This window comes from Mustela nigripes, chromosome 10 (genome assembly GCF_022355385.1).
Source record: "Mustela nigripes isolate SB6536 chromosome 10, MUSNIG.SB6536, whole genome shotgun sequence".
Classification (NCBI taxonomy): domain Eukaryota; kingdom Metazoa; phylum Chordata; class Mammalia; order Carnivora; family Mustelidae; genus Mustela; species Mustela nigripes.
The window spans coordinates 11,264,971-11,284,160 of record NC_081566.1 but is presented as its reverse complement, the minus strand read 5'-3'; the positions used below and the strand labels follow the sequence as shown (position 1 = coordinate 11,284,160).

The 19,190-nt window shown below is 42.8% G+C and overlaps 1 protein-coding gene across 2 annotated transcripts in view; it reads right to left on the bottom strand.

Annotated features, from left to right (window-relative positions):
* Positions 1–19,190, bottom strand: part of CNST (consortin, connexin sorting protein) — a 113,296-nt gene that overhangs the window by 50,928 nt on the left and 43,178 nt on the right. For both annotated transcript variants that reach the window (XM_059412569.1, XM_059412570.1), the window contains exon 2: positions 16,583–17,017. In XM_059412569.1, coding sequence (XP_059268552.1) covers positions 16,583–16,961 — 379 coding nt within the window. In that variant the 5' untranslated portion in view covers positions 16,962–17,017. The remainder of the gene's footprint in view (positions 1–16,582; positions 17,018–19,190) is intronic.

The following is a 19,190-nucleotide window of genomic DNA, read 5'->3' as shown; positions in this document are numbered from 1 at the left end:
TTTATTTTCTGCTTTTCTGTTTTAAATTCACCCACAAAGTCCGAGACGCTCCAGCCCGGACCCGATAAAGACAGAACCCCAGTCTGCTCTCCTCTTTTTCTTACAGGTGATCTTGCTGTGTGGCCTTGGGCATGCAATGTACCCTCTAGAACTTGTAAATTATAAACCTTGTTTTTCCAAGTTTACTTATGGTTGTTACTGAGGTGTGTCTTGTAATCATAATAAGAACCCCAAGGGCCAGTCCAGCCACAACTTTGGCTCTGGTCAGGGAAATGTCTATGGGGGTTGCCTCAAGTAATACAGGCTCAGGTAAGTGGCCCCTGGCATTTCTAGCCCACGGCGTCACTATCAATAGGCTGAGATGGACACGGGACAATGGCAATCATCAGACAAACCGACAGTAAGCGATGATGTGGAGAAGCTGGACCCGCACCCCCACCCCACCGCCACCGTGCATCCCTGATAGGAATGTACAATGGTGCAGCTATGGGGGACGGTTTGGCAATTCCTCAGAACATTAAATGTGAATTACCATATAATACAGCAGTTCCATTTCTACATATATACCTAAAACAGGTATATTTCTAGGAATACAGGCACAGATATATGTATGCCATATATCGAACAGATATATGTATGCCAATGTTCACAGCAGCATTGTTCACATTTTTATTTTTTATTTTTTAAAGATTTTATTTATTTATTTGACAGACAGAGATCACAAGCAGGCAGAGAGGCAGGCAGAGAGAGAGAGAGGAAAGCAGACTCTCTGCTGAGCAGAGAGCCTGATGCGGGATTTGATCCAAGGACGCTAGATCATGACCTGAGCCGAAGGCAAAGGCTTAACTCACTGAGTCACCCAGGCGCCCCTATTCACATTTCTAAAAAGATTATTTATTTATTTGTTTTAGAGCTAGAGTGAGGGAGCAAGTGGGGGGTGGGAAAACAGAGGGAGAGGGACAAGCAGACTCCTTGCTGAGTGCAGGGCAAGATCATGACCTGAGCTGAAATCAAGAGTCGGACACACCACTGACGGAGTCACCCAGGCGCCCTGCAGCCTCATTCCCATCAGCCAGAAGTTGAAGGGATATTCATCACAGATGAACAGACATACAAAACATGGTACATATATGCCACAACATGGGTGAGCTTGAAAATATCATGCTAGGGGCACCTGGATGGCTCAGTGGGTTAAGCCGCTGCCTTCGGCTCAGGTCATGATCTCAGGGTCCTGGGATCGAGTCCCGCATCAGGCTCTTTGCTCAGCAGGGAGCCTGCTTCCCTCTCTCTCTCTCTCTCTGCCTGCCTCTCTGCCTACTTGTGATCTCTCTCTGTCAAATAAACAAATAAAATCTTAAAAAAAAAAAAAAAAGAAAATATCATGCTAAGTGAAAGAAGCCAGTCACAAAAAAGCAAATGTGTATATGACTCTGCTGAGATGAATGATCTACAACAGGGAAATTCATACAGACAGAAAGCAGAACTGAGCTTACCAGGGGCTGGGGGAGGAAAGACGCAGGGACATTCCTTAACGCTTACAGTCTCCGCTTTGAGTGGATTTTGGAAACAGAGGTGATGGTTACACAACATTATGAATGTAATTAATGGCCCTGAACTGTATACTTAAAATTGCAAATTTATGTTATACGTGTTTTACTGCAATGTTAAAATAATAAAAAGAAAAAAAAGCCTTCATTTATGATTATGTTATGATTCTTGGAGCCATTACATAACTGAATTCCTCAAACCACTTGTTGTTTAGGCTGATCCACACCTTGGCCATAATTTTGGAAGATGGCTCAGAAGTAATTTTTAGGGGGCGCCTGGGTGGCTCAGTCGGCTGATCGAGGGACTCTTGGTTTCAGCTCTGGTGATGATCTCAGGGTCATGAGATCGAGCCCCCAGGTCAGGTTCCCCACTCAGCCCAGAGTCTGCTTCTCTCCCTCTCCTTCTGCCCCTCCCCACAGCTCATACACACTGTCTCTCTAAAATCAATCTATCAATCAATCAGTCTTTAAAAAAGAAATCATCTTTGATAATGGTTTATGTAGCTCCGATGGCAGACTCTCTGTGCTGCGCTCTTTTCTCCTCCCACATTTCCTTGCTGCAAGATTCTGGTGAGAGCCGGAAACGTGGAGAGGAGCAGGCTCTTATTAATTAATTAATTAATTAATTAATTTATTTGATTTTATTCATTTATTTGACAGAGGGAGAGAGAGAGAGAGAGATCACAAGTAGGCAGAGAGGCAGGCAGAGAGAGGGGGAAGCAGGCTCCCCGCTGAGCAGAGAGCCCAATGCAGGGCTTGATCCCAGGACCCTGGGATCATGACCTGAGGCAAAGGCAGAGGCTTTAACCCACTGAGCCACCCACACGCCTCTAGCGCTCATATTTAAATATCTCTAATCACTGGCTAAGCACATTTAAGTGGTAAAAGGGAGGTATTCCTTCTTTTTCCTCAAGCTAGGCCCTAGTGTTTTGAGTGAGATAAATCTGAAAATGAGCCAACTTCCTGGCGACCTGACCTGACCTGCGGTCAAAGGGACACCTTATGTAATGCCGGCACAATTACCACCGCCCCGCCCGGCACATTCCTCTGCCCTCACAGGGAGCCAGGCAGGGCTGCGGTTGGGAGCTGGGGCCGCCATCAAGGTGCTCCGGCCACCTAAGGGACGTGACCCGACTCCTCATCAACGCGTGGCTAAGGATGACATCCAGTTACACACGACAGTCACCCAGGGCCTGGAAAGTGGCAGTGCTGGTCTCTGACTGGCTGACTGGCAGGTGACTACAGCGTCGATGCAGGGATGGGACCGCGGGACTTGATTTCAGGCAGCGTCTTACAAATCACTTCATGTTTCAGGAGTGCTGGGAGGGGCTGAACTCAACCAAGGCTGAAGGCGCACTCCTTGCATTTGCTAAGTCACCGTTCTCCAGGCTTCAGTGGCCATGTGCCATCGCAGACTCCAAAGGCCAGCACCACGTAACCTTCAAAACAACACTCTTACTTCCGTCTCTGGGAGATGCCACGAAGGACGTGCCTGCTGAGTGGAAGGAGCAGCTCCTTTTACAGCTTGTGTGCCTCGCTGAGCTCGTAAGGAAGCAGAGCACTAATTACTCATCAGAAATTTTAATGAGCCCTTCTGAGGTCTAGATCAACAAGCCCAACTCCAGATACCCGCGCTGCGGCCTCCAGCCAGACAGCCTTGAGCCTTGAGCAAAGACCAGGATTTCTTCTCTTCTTTCATAGAACAGGCTCAGTTACTTAGGATACAAACTGTCTGAGTATCCTGAACTCAATATTTAGATTTTTAAAAAGATTTTATTTATTTATCTGACACAGACAGCAAGGGCATACAAGCAGGGGGAGTGGGAGAGGGAGAAGCAGGCTTCCCTTTGAGCAGGGAGTCCGATGGGGGGCATGATCCCAGGGCCCTGGGGTCATGACCTGAGTCAAAGGCAGACACCTAACAACTGAGCCACCCAAGCACCCCTCAATATTTAGATTTTTACAAATACACAATGGATCTGAAGAAGCATTTCAGGGAACTTAAGTGGACTGTAACAGACTCATGCCCAGGGTGCTCCCAAGGGCTGTGAAAGGCCAATCTCCAGTCCACTGACTCTTGTAAAAGCAGGTGATGCCATGAGCACATAAGTTGCACCCTTCCTATCACAGCTGTTCCCTCAAGTTCCACCACTTTCTAGAATTTGCTCCAGGCTGTGTTCAATTCATATCCAAGACACAATTAGCACACATAAATACTTCTGAGATTTAGACTCTAAATTGTGTGTAATATGTCAACTAGCTGGATTGGATTCCCAATTTTCCTCTTAGAAGTCTGCTTAGATATTTTATACTTTAACTCATTTTATTAAAAAACTAAAAATATGAAGAGATTCCCCTAAGCATACATTTAATTATGCTGATTTTCAGGCTTTTCATCCAGGTCTATAGACAAGCACCGCAGTCTTTTTGTTGTTGTTGTTGTTGTTGTTGTTTTTAAACACCACCAAAGTTTAAATGTAATTAATATATTGTTTTTCCTTTAGAAGTGTACTGCTAATCTCAAAACAGCCAAATTTTACCATATTTTTCAGTTCATTCCAACTACATTAAATTCACCAGATGCCAGGGTACCTGGGTGGCTCAGTGGGTTAAGCCTCTGCCTTCAGCTTCAGTCATGATCTCAGGGTCCTGGGATCGAGCCTCACATCGGGCTCTCTGCTCCGCGGGAAGCCCACTTCTCCCTCTCCCGCTTCCCCTGCTTGGATTTCCTCTATCTCCCTCTCTCTCTCTCTCTCTCTGTCAAATAAATAAGTAAAATCTTAAAAAAAAAAAAAAAAAAAATTAAATAAATAAATAAATAAATTCACCAGCTGCCAAATATAAAATATTCCTTGGTTCTCTAGGATAAATAAAACTATCAAATTTGATGTGGCCTCTAAGAAACACGATCTTCTTATAAACTGAAGTTACACATACTTTATTTCTCTAACAAATGTAAAGATATACACTTAAATTCAAAACTTAAAAAATAGAGCCTAGGGCGCCTGGGTGGCTCAGTGGGTTAGGCCGCTGCCTTCGGCTCAGGTCATGATCCCAGGGTCCTGGGATCGAGTCCCGCATCAGGCTCTCTGCTCAGCGGGGAGCCTGCTTCCCTCTCTCTCTCTCTCTGCTTGCCTCTCGGTTTATTTGTAACTTTGGTTTATAAAAAAAAAAAAAAAATCTTAAAAAAAAAAAAAAAATAGAGCCTATTTGGAGCGCCTGGGTGGCTCCGTGGGTTAAGCCGCTGCCTTCGGCTCAGGTCATGATCTCAGGGTCCTGGGATCGAGCCCCGCATCGGGCTCTCTGCTCGGCGGGGAGCCTGCTTCCCTCTCTCTCTCTGCCTGCCTCTCCGTCTACTTGTGATCTCTGTCTGCCAAATAAATAAATAAAATCTTAAAAAGAAAGAAAGAAAGAAAGAAAAATAGAGCCTATCGGTGGAGGAAGAGGACGACCTAAATACCCAGCGGAAACCAGGTTGTCGACGTTTCCTTCAAGCCTCCCTCCCCGCCCTTAACATTCTGTGATTCTCTAAAAGCTACGGCATCAGAGATTCTCTTTGCATCAGTGGAATTATATGAGAAAGAAAAATTTAGAAAACCCGGAGTCAACTCAGAACCTTCAAGAGTCAAAAGAAAAACACAGAGAAACATGCTGAATTCATTGCAGTTTACAAAAGAAAATCATGTTAAGTCACATTCCGTTATGCCCGTAATCTTTAAATTTGTGAAGACAAACGACTAAATACCAACTGTGTCTTCACATCACCAAACAAACGACCACTGTTGTTTTAAAAAGTGTTTCACTGAGCTATAGTCCACATAAAATACAATTCACCCACTTTCCGTGACCATCCAGCTCCATGGCTTTAGTAGACTCAATGTTGTGTAACCAAACCCACAATCAATTTTACAAAGTAAAAAAAAAGAAAACCTGTCCTGTCCCCAACGTCCCCAGCCCTGTCTCTATGGAATGGCATCTTCTGGACATTTCATAGTAAATGGAATCTTATAACATGTAGTCTTTTGTGACTGGCTTCTTTCACTTAGCATAAGGTTTTCATGTTGTATTACATGTTACTAGTTTATCCTTTTTTTTTTTAGACAGAGAGTGTGCCTGCGGGAGGAGGGAAAGGGGCAGAGGGAAAGAAAAGAGAATCCTAACAGATTCCAGGCCCAGCGCAGAGCCGGACATGGGGCTTGATCTCAGGACCCGGAGATCATGACAGGAGCTGAAATCAGGAATCTGACGCTTAACCAACTGAGCCACCCAGGCACCCAGCACTTTATTCTTTTTTGCCAAATAATATTCTATTGTTTGGCTATACCCTCTACCTGCTTTTCATCTGATGACTACATTTTTCAAATGCCAACTTGCATGCTTTTTTCAAAATTGGAGAGCCAGATGGATGTAACAACTTTGTTAAAAATACAACAAAGCAATGAGAAAAAAGCCCTTTTAATTAAGTACAGTGTTGACTCTGTGAGTGGTGTTTAGAAAGTATTATTTTAAATAAATAAAGGTAAGAAGACATCTACTCTTTGTAGGGATTATGAGCAAACAACAGCTGGGGAGTGAAAAAAAAGAAAAAACCAAAAAACAAAGGAGACTACACAGAAAATTATTTACCTTTGGAAAGTCTGACTTTAACAGTAGAAAACTGAAAAGCTAAGTCCCTAAACATCCTACCTGAATTTATGCTTCCATTAAGCAGAGTTCTGTGAAATCAGTAACAAAATACTCTGAGAAAAATAAAGACCAAAGTCTTCATTACATATGTATCAATATATATCTGTAACTGCACAGAAACACTCTCATACATTTGGATGTGCACATTTCTCAATTTATCTTTATATAAAAATATCACATTACAGACACTTGACGGAGAATACTAGTTTCTGTACAGAATGTGAAAGGCTGGACTGATGGAATCCCCGTATTTTTCATCTTCTTTCTAGATAGCTACAAGGGCATGACTGAAATTACAAAAAATAACTAGATAAGAAGGAGAAAGTTGTCTGACTGGCAGAGAGAGCGTATCCTCAAGCAGACTCCAGGCTAAGAGGGGAGTTGGAAGTGGGGCTTGATCTCACAACCCCAAGATCATGACTTGAGCCAAAACTAAGAGTTGGACACTTAACCAACTGAGCCACCCAGCTGCACCAGAATGTCACTTTTTAAATTACATTGTAGAAAAAGAGTGGCTTCTGAGATGATCTGGCCGGCTCAGTCAGTGGAGCTTGCACTTCTGATCTCAGGCTCCTGATCTGAGCTTGGCTCCTGATCTCAGGGTTGTGAGTTCAAGGGCCCATACTGGGTGTAGACTTTACTTAAAATGTGGCTTCTAACTGGGGAGCTCTGTCTTGGACTGCTACCCTGAGGGAAGCCAGCTGTCGTGGTCTAAGGCAGGAGGTGAGGTACTGGGAAGTAAGCCACACAGGGAGGGACGGTGGCCAGCTACAAACCATCTGAGTGAGCTTGAAAGCACATTCTTCAGCCCAAGTCCAAGCCTTGACATGTCTGCAGGCCTGGCCAGTAGCTTTACCGAAATCTCGTGAGAGACTTAAGCCAGAGGCACCAAGCTAAGCTACAACCAGCTTCCTGACCCACAGAAACCATGGAATAATAATTATTAGTTGTGTTTAGCTACTACATTTTATGAGAATTTGTTATGCAGCAACAGATAACACACAGACGACACAAAATTCTTCAACTTTCTGCTTTTTTATGATATTCTGCAGTCCCTTCCTATGTTTTCAGTTGCAACAAATCCCATTCCCAATGCTTCTGGAAATGGCACTGTCTACTGGAAGAGCTAGAGGACAGCAGAGCACACATTTCTACAGTTCTAGCTATCAGGTTAGGATGTTTAGAAGTAGATGACACGGGTGGCTCAGTCGGGTTAAGTGTCTGCCTTCGGCTCAGGTCATGATCCCAGGGTCCCAGGATTAAGTTCTACACTGGGCTTTCTGCTCAGCAGGGAGCCTGCTTCTCCTTCTCCCTCTGCATGCCGCTCTGCCTACTTGCGTTCTCTATTTCAAAAATAAAGAATAAAATCTTAAAAAAAAAAATTGAAGTAGGTGACATGTTTCCCCAAACTATCAACCCCTGCCTGAGTTGTCTGCAAAAGCTTTGCACTGTTTCTTTGTTGTTGTTGTTGTTGTTGTTTTATTTACTTGACAGATACAGAGACAGGGAGAGAGGGAACACAAGCAGGGGAGTGGGAGAGGGAGAAGCAGACTCCCTGCTGAGCAGGGAGCCCAATACGGGGCTTGATCCCAGGACCCTGGGATCATGACCTGAGCGGAAGGCAGACGGTTAACAACTGAGCCACCCAGGCATCTCTGACTGTTTCATTAGTGGTTAGAATGCCCAGACCTAACTTGAAGATGTACCCACCATCCTCAAACCTCTCTCCATTCCACACACCATGTACCCTTGTGACAACTGCATTATTTAACTTAACACCTGCTTTGCCACTAAACTCTAGGAGGAATCCATGAGGGTTAGAGAAAGATCTGTCTTGTCATCTCTGTATTTCTACTGCCTGGGAAATAGTCACATAGCAGAAAGTTAATAAAAGTTGGTGAAATACCATCATTATTATTAATTCTACTGGGAGAAGCTCACTGTTGAGCAGGACAAGGGGAACTCTGGGACAGAGGAAACACATCTGGCTCATCAGCCGCCCCTGGGCTCACATCCTCCTCCTCCCCCCGTCTCCTGCAGAGGCGGACAAGGCCCTTCGCAGATGAAACCTGAATCTCCTCGTTTATAAAAATCAAGGGGTGTAGCTTCTAGGTTGGTGAACATGCTGGGACATGGGAGAGTAGTGCGCCTGGAGAGGGAGTGGAAAGCTCCCCCCATTCTTTCCCCAGACCTTGCCTTATGCATCCTTTTCCTCTGGCTGTTCCTGAGTCATATCCTTTTATGATAAACCAGTGATGGGGTAAGTAAACACCAATCAATAAAATAAAAAATAAAAATACATTAACAAAATAAAAAGGGGTTAGAGGGGCGCCTGGGTGGCTCAGGGGGTTAAAGCCTCTGCCTTCAGCTCGGGTCATGATCCCAGGGTCTTGGGATGGAGCCCCATATCGGGCTCTCTGCTCGGCAGGGAGCCTGCTTCCTCCTCTCTCTCTCTCTGCCTGCCTCTCTGCCTACTTGTGATCTCTGTCTGTCAAATAAAATAAATAAAATCTTTAAAAAAAAATTTATAAAAAAATAAAAAGGGGTTAGAGTAGGCCATTTTCAAGATCCTTTCTGGCTTTCTGAAAGCAACACTGTTAGCCAAGTTCACGGTCCCAAGATCTAGACAAACTCCCTGTCCAACACGTCCACTTGGATGTCTAAGGGACTCCAAACTGCCACACTGTCTTCCGCCCTCTTCCCCCACGACGTGCTCCTTGTCTCTCTACACTCCCACCCCGCGGCAGCGGCATCACCCTACATCTGGTGCCTAAACCACACGACTGGGGCTAATCCTGGACTCTCCCCACACCTGATCTACAACCCGGTCCAGTCAATTCCTCCCCCTCAGTAACTCCCAGTCCACTTCTATCCAACCCCACAGCTAATCCCTCAGGAAGGAGCACAGCAGTGACGCCACCTGGATTATTACAAAAGCCCCAACCACTGCACGGTCTCTAATCTTGCACTATTCTAACCCATTCTCCACACCATCAGTTGAGCCATCTTTCTAAAAACTGCAAGTCCTAGCACATCACTGCTGTTCAAACCTGCCAGGAAGCCCGAACTGGTTATTACAAACAATAATCCTTTATAACCTGGGCCTTGTTGATCTTCCAAGCTTCAATGTCTCCACTGTTGTACTTTCTATTATTCCTCTAGATTCATTCTTCCCTTCTAGTCTGCTCCAGACAAACTAAGCATCGACAGTCGCTGAAACGTGGGATGCTTCCCTCTTAGAGTCCTCTGGGCTTCAGTCTGTGCTGTGCCACCTCACGTCCTGCCTTGGCTCTCTCTCCCCGTCTCCTTTCCGTAGCTGGCACGCATTTGACCCTGTCTCAGCTTCGATGTCCGATCTCATCAGCTCCTCCAGGAAGGCTCCCACAGCCCTTCTAGAACACCATCTCCACAGCAATGTGCTTACTTAGTACCACCCATGGCTCCCATCCTGCTAGACTGAACGTGTTAGTCACTTGGCTCCCATAGTCAAGCCCAAAACTCAAAGGCAGATTCACCGACAGTGTTACAACGCCTGGCATACACACAGTGCTCAGTAAATGTCTGCTAAGTAACCCTGTATGGTTATACAAAATAACGTAAAAAAAACTTATGAGGGGAAGAATTCTTCTGTGATGTAAATTCATCCTCTAGTTTATCTTAAGATAGACCAAGAGTCAGAGACTTACGGTGCCTGGGTGGCTCAGTCAGGTAAGTCTCCGACTCTTGGTTTCTGCTCAGGTCCTGGTCTCAGGATCCTGGGATCAAGCACCATGTCTACTCCTTACCCAATGGGGAGTCTGCTTCTCCGCCTCTCTCTGCCCAACCCCAGCACCCAGGGACGCTCACTCACTCTCTTAAACAAATAAAAATAAGTAGTTTTAAAAAATAGTTGTTGGGCACCTGGGTGGCTCAGTCTTTAAGCATCTGCCTTGGGCTCAGATCATGATCCAGGGTCCTGGAATCGAGCCCCACACTGGGTTCCCTGCTTGTCAGGAAGCCTGCTTCTCCCTCCCTCACTCTCCCTGCTTATGTTCCCTCTCCCTGTGTGTTTCTCTCTGTCAAATAGATAAATAAAATCTCTTTTTAAAAAAATGTTTCTGTGGTAAGTAGAATCCATGTTCTAATTCCCATAAATATATTACATTACGTCACAAAGGGGAATTAGGCTGCAGATGAGATTAAGGTTGTTAGGTACTTAGCTGACCTTCAAAAAGGCAGATTATCCTAAATTATCTGGGTGGGCCCCGTGTAATCACAAAGGTCTTTCCACCGTGGAGGGACTTGGCTGGAAATTGTTGGCTTTGATAATGTAGGAAGAGCAACTACAAGCTAAAAAACGTGGCCTCTAGAAGCTGGAAAGGCAGGGAAGCTGAATTTTCTCTGGAACCTCAGGAAAAGAATGCTGACACCCTGAGACCCTATGTCAGACTCCTGACCTACTGAACCGTACAGTAATAAATTTGTGTCAGTTTTCAGCCACCAAGGTTGTGGCAATTTGTTATGGCAGCAATAGAAAACTAATATAATTTTAATATTGGGGCTGTTTTTTTAAATAAAGGGAATTTTGGCTAGGAATCTTAAAGTCCCTTCTGAGTCTACAATCATTTGACTCTATGTAAATCAGGAACACTTTTATTCTACTGTTACCTAGGAAACAGCTACCTTTCAGAGGAGATATGATCTGTCTTCTTTGATCAATCCCTCACTGAGGGAAGATTAAAAGAGAGGTTACTGTTTCTGCAGGTCACTTTCCAAAGATATTTTAGTTTAAAGGGCTGGAGTGGAGATTAGGTAAACCAGGACTTCAGAATTTTCAAAGTTTAATGTATAGTCTGTAGGAGAGTTAAATTGCTCATTTACCTACCTAATGAACAAAATGGGTTACAATCCCCAAATATCAATACTAGAATCTATCAATCTTAGATGGTTTGGCAAGGCTTTTCCAGTTTTTAATTCGGGTTCTCTTAGGTAGGTATGCAGGGTCCTGTCATATCAAAGTCCTCATGATTCCCAGGATCTCACTCCTGGCTCAGCTACAGCATACAGACATCACTCAGCTGCCTCCACTAGGCATTCAGGTTTGGGAGCCAACTCTAGAGTTTCTACTACGGTTGAAGCCAGATGGGTAAAATTCAAATCTGGCCTTTGCATTATCAGTTATTTTTTGGTTAAGAGTTATTACTTTAGACGTCAGTTAAGCTGCCAGCAGGGGCGTGATACCTAACATTAAGCTAGGGAGACACTGGAAATAGGTTTTTCAGAATATACCTTAGGGTATATTCAGGTAAGCCTGAAAAGAGAGTATTAAAAAGATCTCAGGAGATAAGAAAGACACTGACAAAAGAGGTGAGATGGACTTAAATTAAACCAGTTTCTTAATTTCCTCGAATGTCGCTCCTGGTCACTTCGTTCAGAAATCATCCGGTGACACACTCAAAGACTAGGGGTACCATTTAGAAGCACCTGTCTTTGGCTAGGTACTTGATAAAGTGCTTTATCTACAAGATCACTCATTCTAAGGACAATCTTGCAGAAGTCGCACAGATAAAAAGGAACAGGCTCAGGGAAATGAGTTAAAGGTCACATGGCCAGGAATAGGCAGAGCCAAAGTCTTTGCTCTTTCCACTGTGCAAGCCTGACTCCAGCCACAGATATGTTTCCAAGATTTGTTTTTCTCTAGCTTTCACGCCCTCCCTGTCCCCGCCGAGCTGGAGGCCGCCAGTGGAACAAGTCAGGGCACTGAATATGAGCAGCAAGTCAATCTGGAAGTTCTTCCTTTCTCAATTTCCATGTGCTGCCTATCTCTGGCTTCCTGCCATTTGTTGAACTGTTTTGTTAAATGCTTAGATACGGGGTGACTGAGTAAATAAAGCATGTTCTATGGCAACCCTCAAACACTTAATCTGAACTTGCTTTTTACAGCCACACAAAATTTATGGGTTAATAGTTGCCAGGGGCTGGGGGTGTGGGGGTGGAGGAGACGTGGAAAAGGGGAGTGACTGCTAACCGATACAAGATTTCTGTAGAGGAGGATAAAATGTTCTAGAATTAGATACTAGTGATGGTTGTATAACTATGTGAATATACTAGAACCAGAAGGTTTTACCCTTCATGAAGGTGAATTTCAGGGCATGTAAGTTACATCTGAATAAAAGAAACTGTAGGTAAAATCAAAAGGATCAGATATTAACAAGGGTTGGCGAAGATGTGGAAAAATTATACCCCCATATATTGCTGGTATAGCCACTTTGGAAGGTAGTTTAGCAGGTCCTCAGAAGTTGAAGGAAGTATCGATTATGATGCAGCAATTCTACTCCTATGCATGCATAACCAAAAAAGGGAAAATCTATGTTCACATGAAAACCTGTATGCTATCAGAGGAACACTATTCAGTATAGCCAAAAAGTAGAAACAGTCCAAATGCCCATCAGCAGACAAACAGATAAATGAAATGTGATATAGTTATTGCAGTGTTATTTTAATAGACAATAGAAAGAAAAATGTATTGATATGTGCGGGTACAACATGGATGGATTTTAAAAACATTACACTCAGTGAAAGGAGTGGGTCATAAAAGACCATATATTGAAGGATTCCATTTATGTGAAATATCCTGAGGAGACAAATCTATAAAGAAAGAAAGTGGATTAGTGGTTGCCTAGGACTGCCATGGCTCAGTGGAAAATGGGGTGTGACCGCTAATAGGTATGGGTTTCTTTGTATGATGAATGATGAAAATGTTCTAAAATTGACTGTGGTAATGATTATACAACTCTGGGAATGTACTAAAAATCAGCGAATTGTACATATTAAGTAGGTGAAGTATATGGTATGTGAATATCTCAATAAAGCTTTTAAAAAAATTAGTGGGGGAGAGGAAGGGCCAAGGGAGTGGGTGAGAGGGAATCTCCAGCCCACTCCACACCCAGTGGGAAGCCCGACACAGGGCTCGATCTCAAGACCCTGAGATCATGACCCGTGCCAAAATCAAGTGTCAGATGCTTAACTGACTGAGCCATCCAGGAGTCCAAGATGTTAAAAATATATAGGCTAATTTTCATTCCTTTTTAGGATATTTAAAGTTATGACAGATTCAACTATAGTGAAAACCTGATGTAATGCAGCTTGAAACCCTGCTTAGCTAACTATATTACAGGGATTCAACTCTCTACGGGAAACAGTCTCATAATAATGACAACTGGACTTTTGTGAGGCTGAGTTCAAGGTTTTAGCAGGTTTAGAGAAGAAAGCCTGTAAATAATGACAGATCTCCTAATATTATTCCTCTACTTCTTTTTCCAGCACTAGCTTTTGGATATACAAAAAATTATTACAAATTAAACTAGGTAAAGAGGCATAAGAGTAAATAAATTCACCTTAATAGGGGCACCCGGGTGGCTCAGCGGGTTGAGCCTCTGCCTTCAACTCGGGTCATGGTCTCACGGTCCTGGGATCGAGCCCCACTTCAGGCTCCCTGCTCAGCGGGGCGCCTGCTTCCCCCTCTCTCTCTCTGCCTGCCTCTCTGCCTACTCCTGATCTCTCTCTGTCAAATAAAAAAATAAAATCTTCAAAAAACATTCACCTTAATATATATTTTTAAAAAGTGTTGAGAGAGCACCTATCTATAAAAAACTTATTTCTGGGCTGGAATTGAGTATCACACTTTATATATCATTTCACATTTGAAAAGCGATTCCATTATTAGAAAAGTACCCACTTTTGGAACTTCATTTACTTAGGATCTTAGAATTTCACAGTAATGAAAGAGCTACCACGCTCACGTCTAGACACCTATGCACCAACTCTCTGTGCTGTTTATTTGGACACAGGGAATGGATTCGGGAGCAGCAAGATGGAGACATCTTTAGGCAGCTTTCCTCCAGCTAAAGATGATGACACCGAACTGTGGCAGTGGAGATGGAGAGAAATAGGCCAGCCAGAGTGATCTCAGGGAGATTCGATCACTAAGACCTGGTGATGGGGTGTGTACTGAGACAGGCTTTAGCCATCGCTCAGGGTACAGTGCGAAGAGCTCCCAGGCCATCCTAAAGCCTCCCATTCCAAGCCCTTCCACCTCCAGAAAGAAGTTATTCTGCTCTCCTGGGAATCTTCTACCCAGCTTAAAATTCTTCTGCCCACCCACACTTTCCTTCTTTTAATTTAACAATAGAACTCAAAGTACAAATAAAAATGTACCTCTTACAACAAAACAAAACAAAACAAAACTACATAGATACAGAGGTGAATTACCAAGTTTTTTTTTTTTTTTTAAAGATTTTATTTATTATTTATTTGACAGAGAGAGATTACATGTAGGCAGAGAGGCAGGCAGAGAGAGAGAGGAGGAAGAAGGCTCCCTGCTGAGCAGAGAGCCCGATGTGGGGCTCGATCCCAGAACTCTGGGATGAACTCTGGGATCATGACCTGAGCTGAAGGCAGCGGCTCAACCCACTGAGCCACCCAGGTGCCCCTGAATTACCAAGTTTTAACCAAGTTTAGACCATCCCATCTCTGTTCAGGAATCTAAGGAATTCATACCTCAGAAAGGAATTTTAGAAAAATACTTGGATGAACATCACCATCATTATACAGTCTAGAAAACTAAAGTACAGAATGGTTAAGTCTCACCAAGTTACCAAAACCATAAGTAAGAGTTGAACATAGGTTTTGCAATTCCTAATTCAGTTTTCTCACACTTTATCATTTTATTTAAGATATAGAATTGAAAAGCTAATCTATATAAAGACTACCCCTAAGTTTTAAAAATCATATATTTCAAATGCATTAGGGGATAGTAATTCTCACTAGATAAAAACTCACTAGATAATAAATATAGAAAAACTTCAAATAATATAAACATGCCTAGGGAAAATGAAATAAGGCCATGGAAGGAAGGAATAAAAGGAGCTACAACTGACCCATATACATATGCCACTGGGTCTCAGTTCCTCAAAACATCAAAAGAACACATTAGAGAGGCACAGTCAAATTGCTCTTGAATTATAGTCATTGGATAAACCAATTTATGTAAAAATAGCACTACATACATCATCTGTTTATTTTAGATCTTTTGAGAAAAGGCTCTCATATCTCTTTTCAAAATTTATTTTAATTTTCTTTAAGCAAACTAAGGAAAAGCAAAGATGAAAAGATCAGTTAACTGGAAAACCTAATTATGAACTACGTTAAAAAGTTATCAAGTCACTTTATCGAATAAAGAAGGATAAATTTGTATGAACTACAAACTTTCATCTTTAACTCCAAATTTAAAATAAATAAGTAAGTCAACAGGGTATGGAGAGATCAACTATATCTCTAAGCAGCCAAAGAAGCAGAAGATGAGAAGACCCTCCCCTTCATTCTCTTAAGCCTCACGCAGAGACTGCTGGCTTAGGTAAGCTGGTGCTACACTACAGAGTCCCAGCCTTGGACGTGCTGGAATAATCCAGTCCCACATGTTCCGGATGGAAAATAACCAGAGATGGTCTTTTTCCCATGGGTGCCCTATGATTCAGGGGGAAAAAGTCTATAGCTCCAAACTTTAACTGCCAAACAATATACCAAATGAGAACTACTCTGCAAAAAAAGGAAAAGAAAAAGAAAAAGAAATACTCTGAATTAGTTTGTAAGCAAAGTGATACAACGAAAGCTAGATGTCTTATTCAACACTGATATAAAATGTCTATCAATATATGTTAACACCGATTATTCACTTACTAAGTGAGTTGGAAAGATCCTGTAAAGAATTTAAAACTGTACCAGCACCTCATGCTCTCTCTCTCTCAAAACAAAGAAAAAGTTACGAGATCAAGCCCTGTATCAGGCTCCATGCTGAGAGCGGAGTCTGCCTGAGATTCTCTCCCTCTTCCTCTGCCCTTCCCCTTGCTCTCTCTCTCTCTCAAATAAAAAGTAAAATAAAATAACAACTATATCAGCACAAAAACTCGCAGATGGAAGATCAAAGCCACAGTGATGACAGAAGGAAATTTTTAGGGCTGATACTGGTAGAAAATGGTCTGATTTATAAAGGAAGAAGACTTTATATACTTAAAATACCTTGTGTGAAAACATGTACAAATAACTTCAATTTCAGCGTGTTTATTTTGGCAAATTACTGGGAATCGCCATAAAGAAGCAGCTGAATAAATCACGCACACCCAAGTGGGGGGGACACTGGAAAGCTGTCAGGTGTGTCACACAACACACGGCTGGATCTCCACATGCTGGAGAAGTGGCTCCAGCATATATCAAGAGATGTGAAGCAAGATGCAGGACAGTATGGCATACGGGACGTGAAGACAGCATATTTTTAGGTAAAGAATAGTATGCAAAATAATTTTTAAAAATACCTTGCGGTATCTTCTTCATTGGGCCTCTTTTGGTTCTTGGGCTTCTTTTTCCGGGTGCTTTATTGTCCTTTCCCACGAGGGCCTGCCCATCCCTGGGGCTTTCCCCAGGAGCGTTCTCCGAGCTCTCGAACGCAGCCACCTCATTGCTGGCGGGGCAGTTGTCATTATTGTTGAGACTGTCCTGGGCCAGCATGTCAGGTCTGCCCATGGCGCTGGCAGCACTGCTCAGACGCTCCTGCCCGTCCCCATCCAGTTGATTTTCATTTTCATCCGATGCAGAAGGCAAGCGTGTCACTATGCTTCCCCTGCCGTCACCAGGATGACACCCATCTTGTGACTCTATCTGCAGATTATCTGTAGGAGTTCTGCTGTCATCCATCAGAGCATCTTCTGTGGGACCATTTACATTTACATTTCAGTCAAGTCCTTCCATGTCTACAAAGACAGAAAGAAAAAAGCTACTTCATCTCTGGATCCTCAGTGATCTTTAGATTTCCTTTTCTCTTGAGTTGTCTTACTGTAATTAGGGAAAGGATAGAAATGACTGACGCTCATTCCTTCTATTTCTTCCCCACTCACAAGCCCACCCAACCTCACCGGGTTCTGGCTTGAATACAACAGTGCCCAACCCTGGCTGTGTGTTTATTACCTGGAGAGCCTGTCCAGCACAGAGCCCTGCTACCATGGAACCATGGCCTTAATGAAAGAAATTACTCATTAATCAGGCTATCTGGTAAAATCAACCACTCTTTTTATCACTGGACACTTACCAGACAAATGAAAGTTGTGTAAGTCCTTTGGCTGAACAGCAGTAATACTTGCAAACAAACACATTTACAGACTTTTTAAAAATAAATGGAAAGATGGACGCCTGGGTGGCTCAGCTGGTTAAGCAACCCCCTTCAGCTCAGGTCATGATCCTGGAGTCTTGGGATCAAGTCCTGCATCGGGCTCCCAGCTCCATGGGGAATCTGCTTCTCCCTCTAACTTTCTCCCCCTTCATACTCTCTCTTTCATATTCTCTCTCTCTCTCTCTCAAATAAATAAATAAATAAAATCTTTAAAAGAAATAAATGGAAAGAAGGTATGTAGAAAATTCAGGTAGTAAATTGCAATATTCTATTCTCATTATATCATCTACTTCCTAAAAATAAACCCTGGAAAGTACCTTAGAATTGTCAGCAAATTCTTTTTATAAAATTAAAAAAAAAAAAAAGAGGGCCATGATTAACTCTATAGACTAGTTTAGACTTGGAAAATCTAAATCTGCTCCAAGGATCCTTTTAACATAGTAAACATAGAGAAAATAGATTCTAAGCATTTTATCAGACATGTTTTGTCCCCTCTTATCATCCAAAAGTATACTACATTTTAAGGGAATGATGTCAGCAAGATCTTGAAATTTTCTGCTTGCCAATTATAATTTGGGGTTTGAATCAAACATAGTATTTCAGTAATCTGAGAAAAATTTTAGTGACTTTCTAAATTCTTCAAATTAATAGAAATGCTTATTTGGTGTTTAGAAACATGTAAATAAAGTATAATTCTTTTAAAACATGGAAACGAAGTACAAAGTAAAACATTAGCTCTGCACTGGTTGTATCATATATTTTTAACGTATTTTACAACTGGAATATTTTATTTGATTCAGACCTAAATGTACTGGTTCGCAGCCTGGGTGGCTCAGTCATTCAAGCATCTGCCTTCAGCTCAGGTCATGATACCAGGGTCCTAGGATCTAGCCCCCATCAGACTCCCTGCTTGGCAGGAAGCCTGCTTCTCCCTTTTCCCCCTCCCACTCCCTGTGCTTATGTTCCCTGTCTTGCTGTGTCTCTCCCTGTCAAATTAATAAATAAAATCTTAAAAAAAAAAAAAAGGACTGGTTGGCAAACATAAAAATATCTAAATTTGGGGACGCCTGGGTGGCTCAGTTGGTTAAATGGCTGCCTTCAGCTCAGGTCGTGATCCCAGCATACTGGGATCGAGTCCTACATCAGGCTCCTTGCTCGGCAGTGAGCCTGCTTCTCCCTCTGCCTCTGCCTGCCACTCTGCCTGTGTGCGCGTACTCTCTCTCTCTCTCTAAAAATAAAATCTTAAAAATATATATATATCTAAATTTGGATGGTATCAATTTCCTTTTACCACATATATATATTAACTTGGGTTTAGACCTAATATAAAATCTAAATAGAATATAATTTTTAATTTAAAAAGTAATTTTTTTTTAAAGACTTTATTTATTTATTTGACAGAGAGAGATCACAAGTAGGCAGAGAGGCAGGCAGAGAGAGAGAGAGGAGGAAACAGGCTCCCTGCTGAGCAGAGAGCCCGATGCGGGACTCGATCCCAGGACCCTGAGATCATGACCTGAGCCGAAGGCAGCAGCTTAACCCACTGAGCCACCCAGGCGCCCAAAAAGTAATTATTTTAATGAAGGATTTTTGAGATTACTATCATGAGAGAACCGAAGTTCACGTGACTTATAAAATGTATGTGGCTAAAACAGACAAAGATCAATAGAACAGGATAGGGAGCCCAGAAACAAACCCACAGTGATATGGTCAATTGATCTATGACAAAGGAGGCAAGAATATACAGTGTGGAGAAG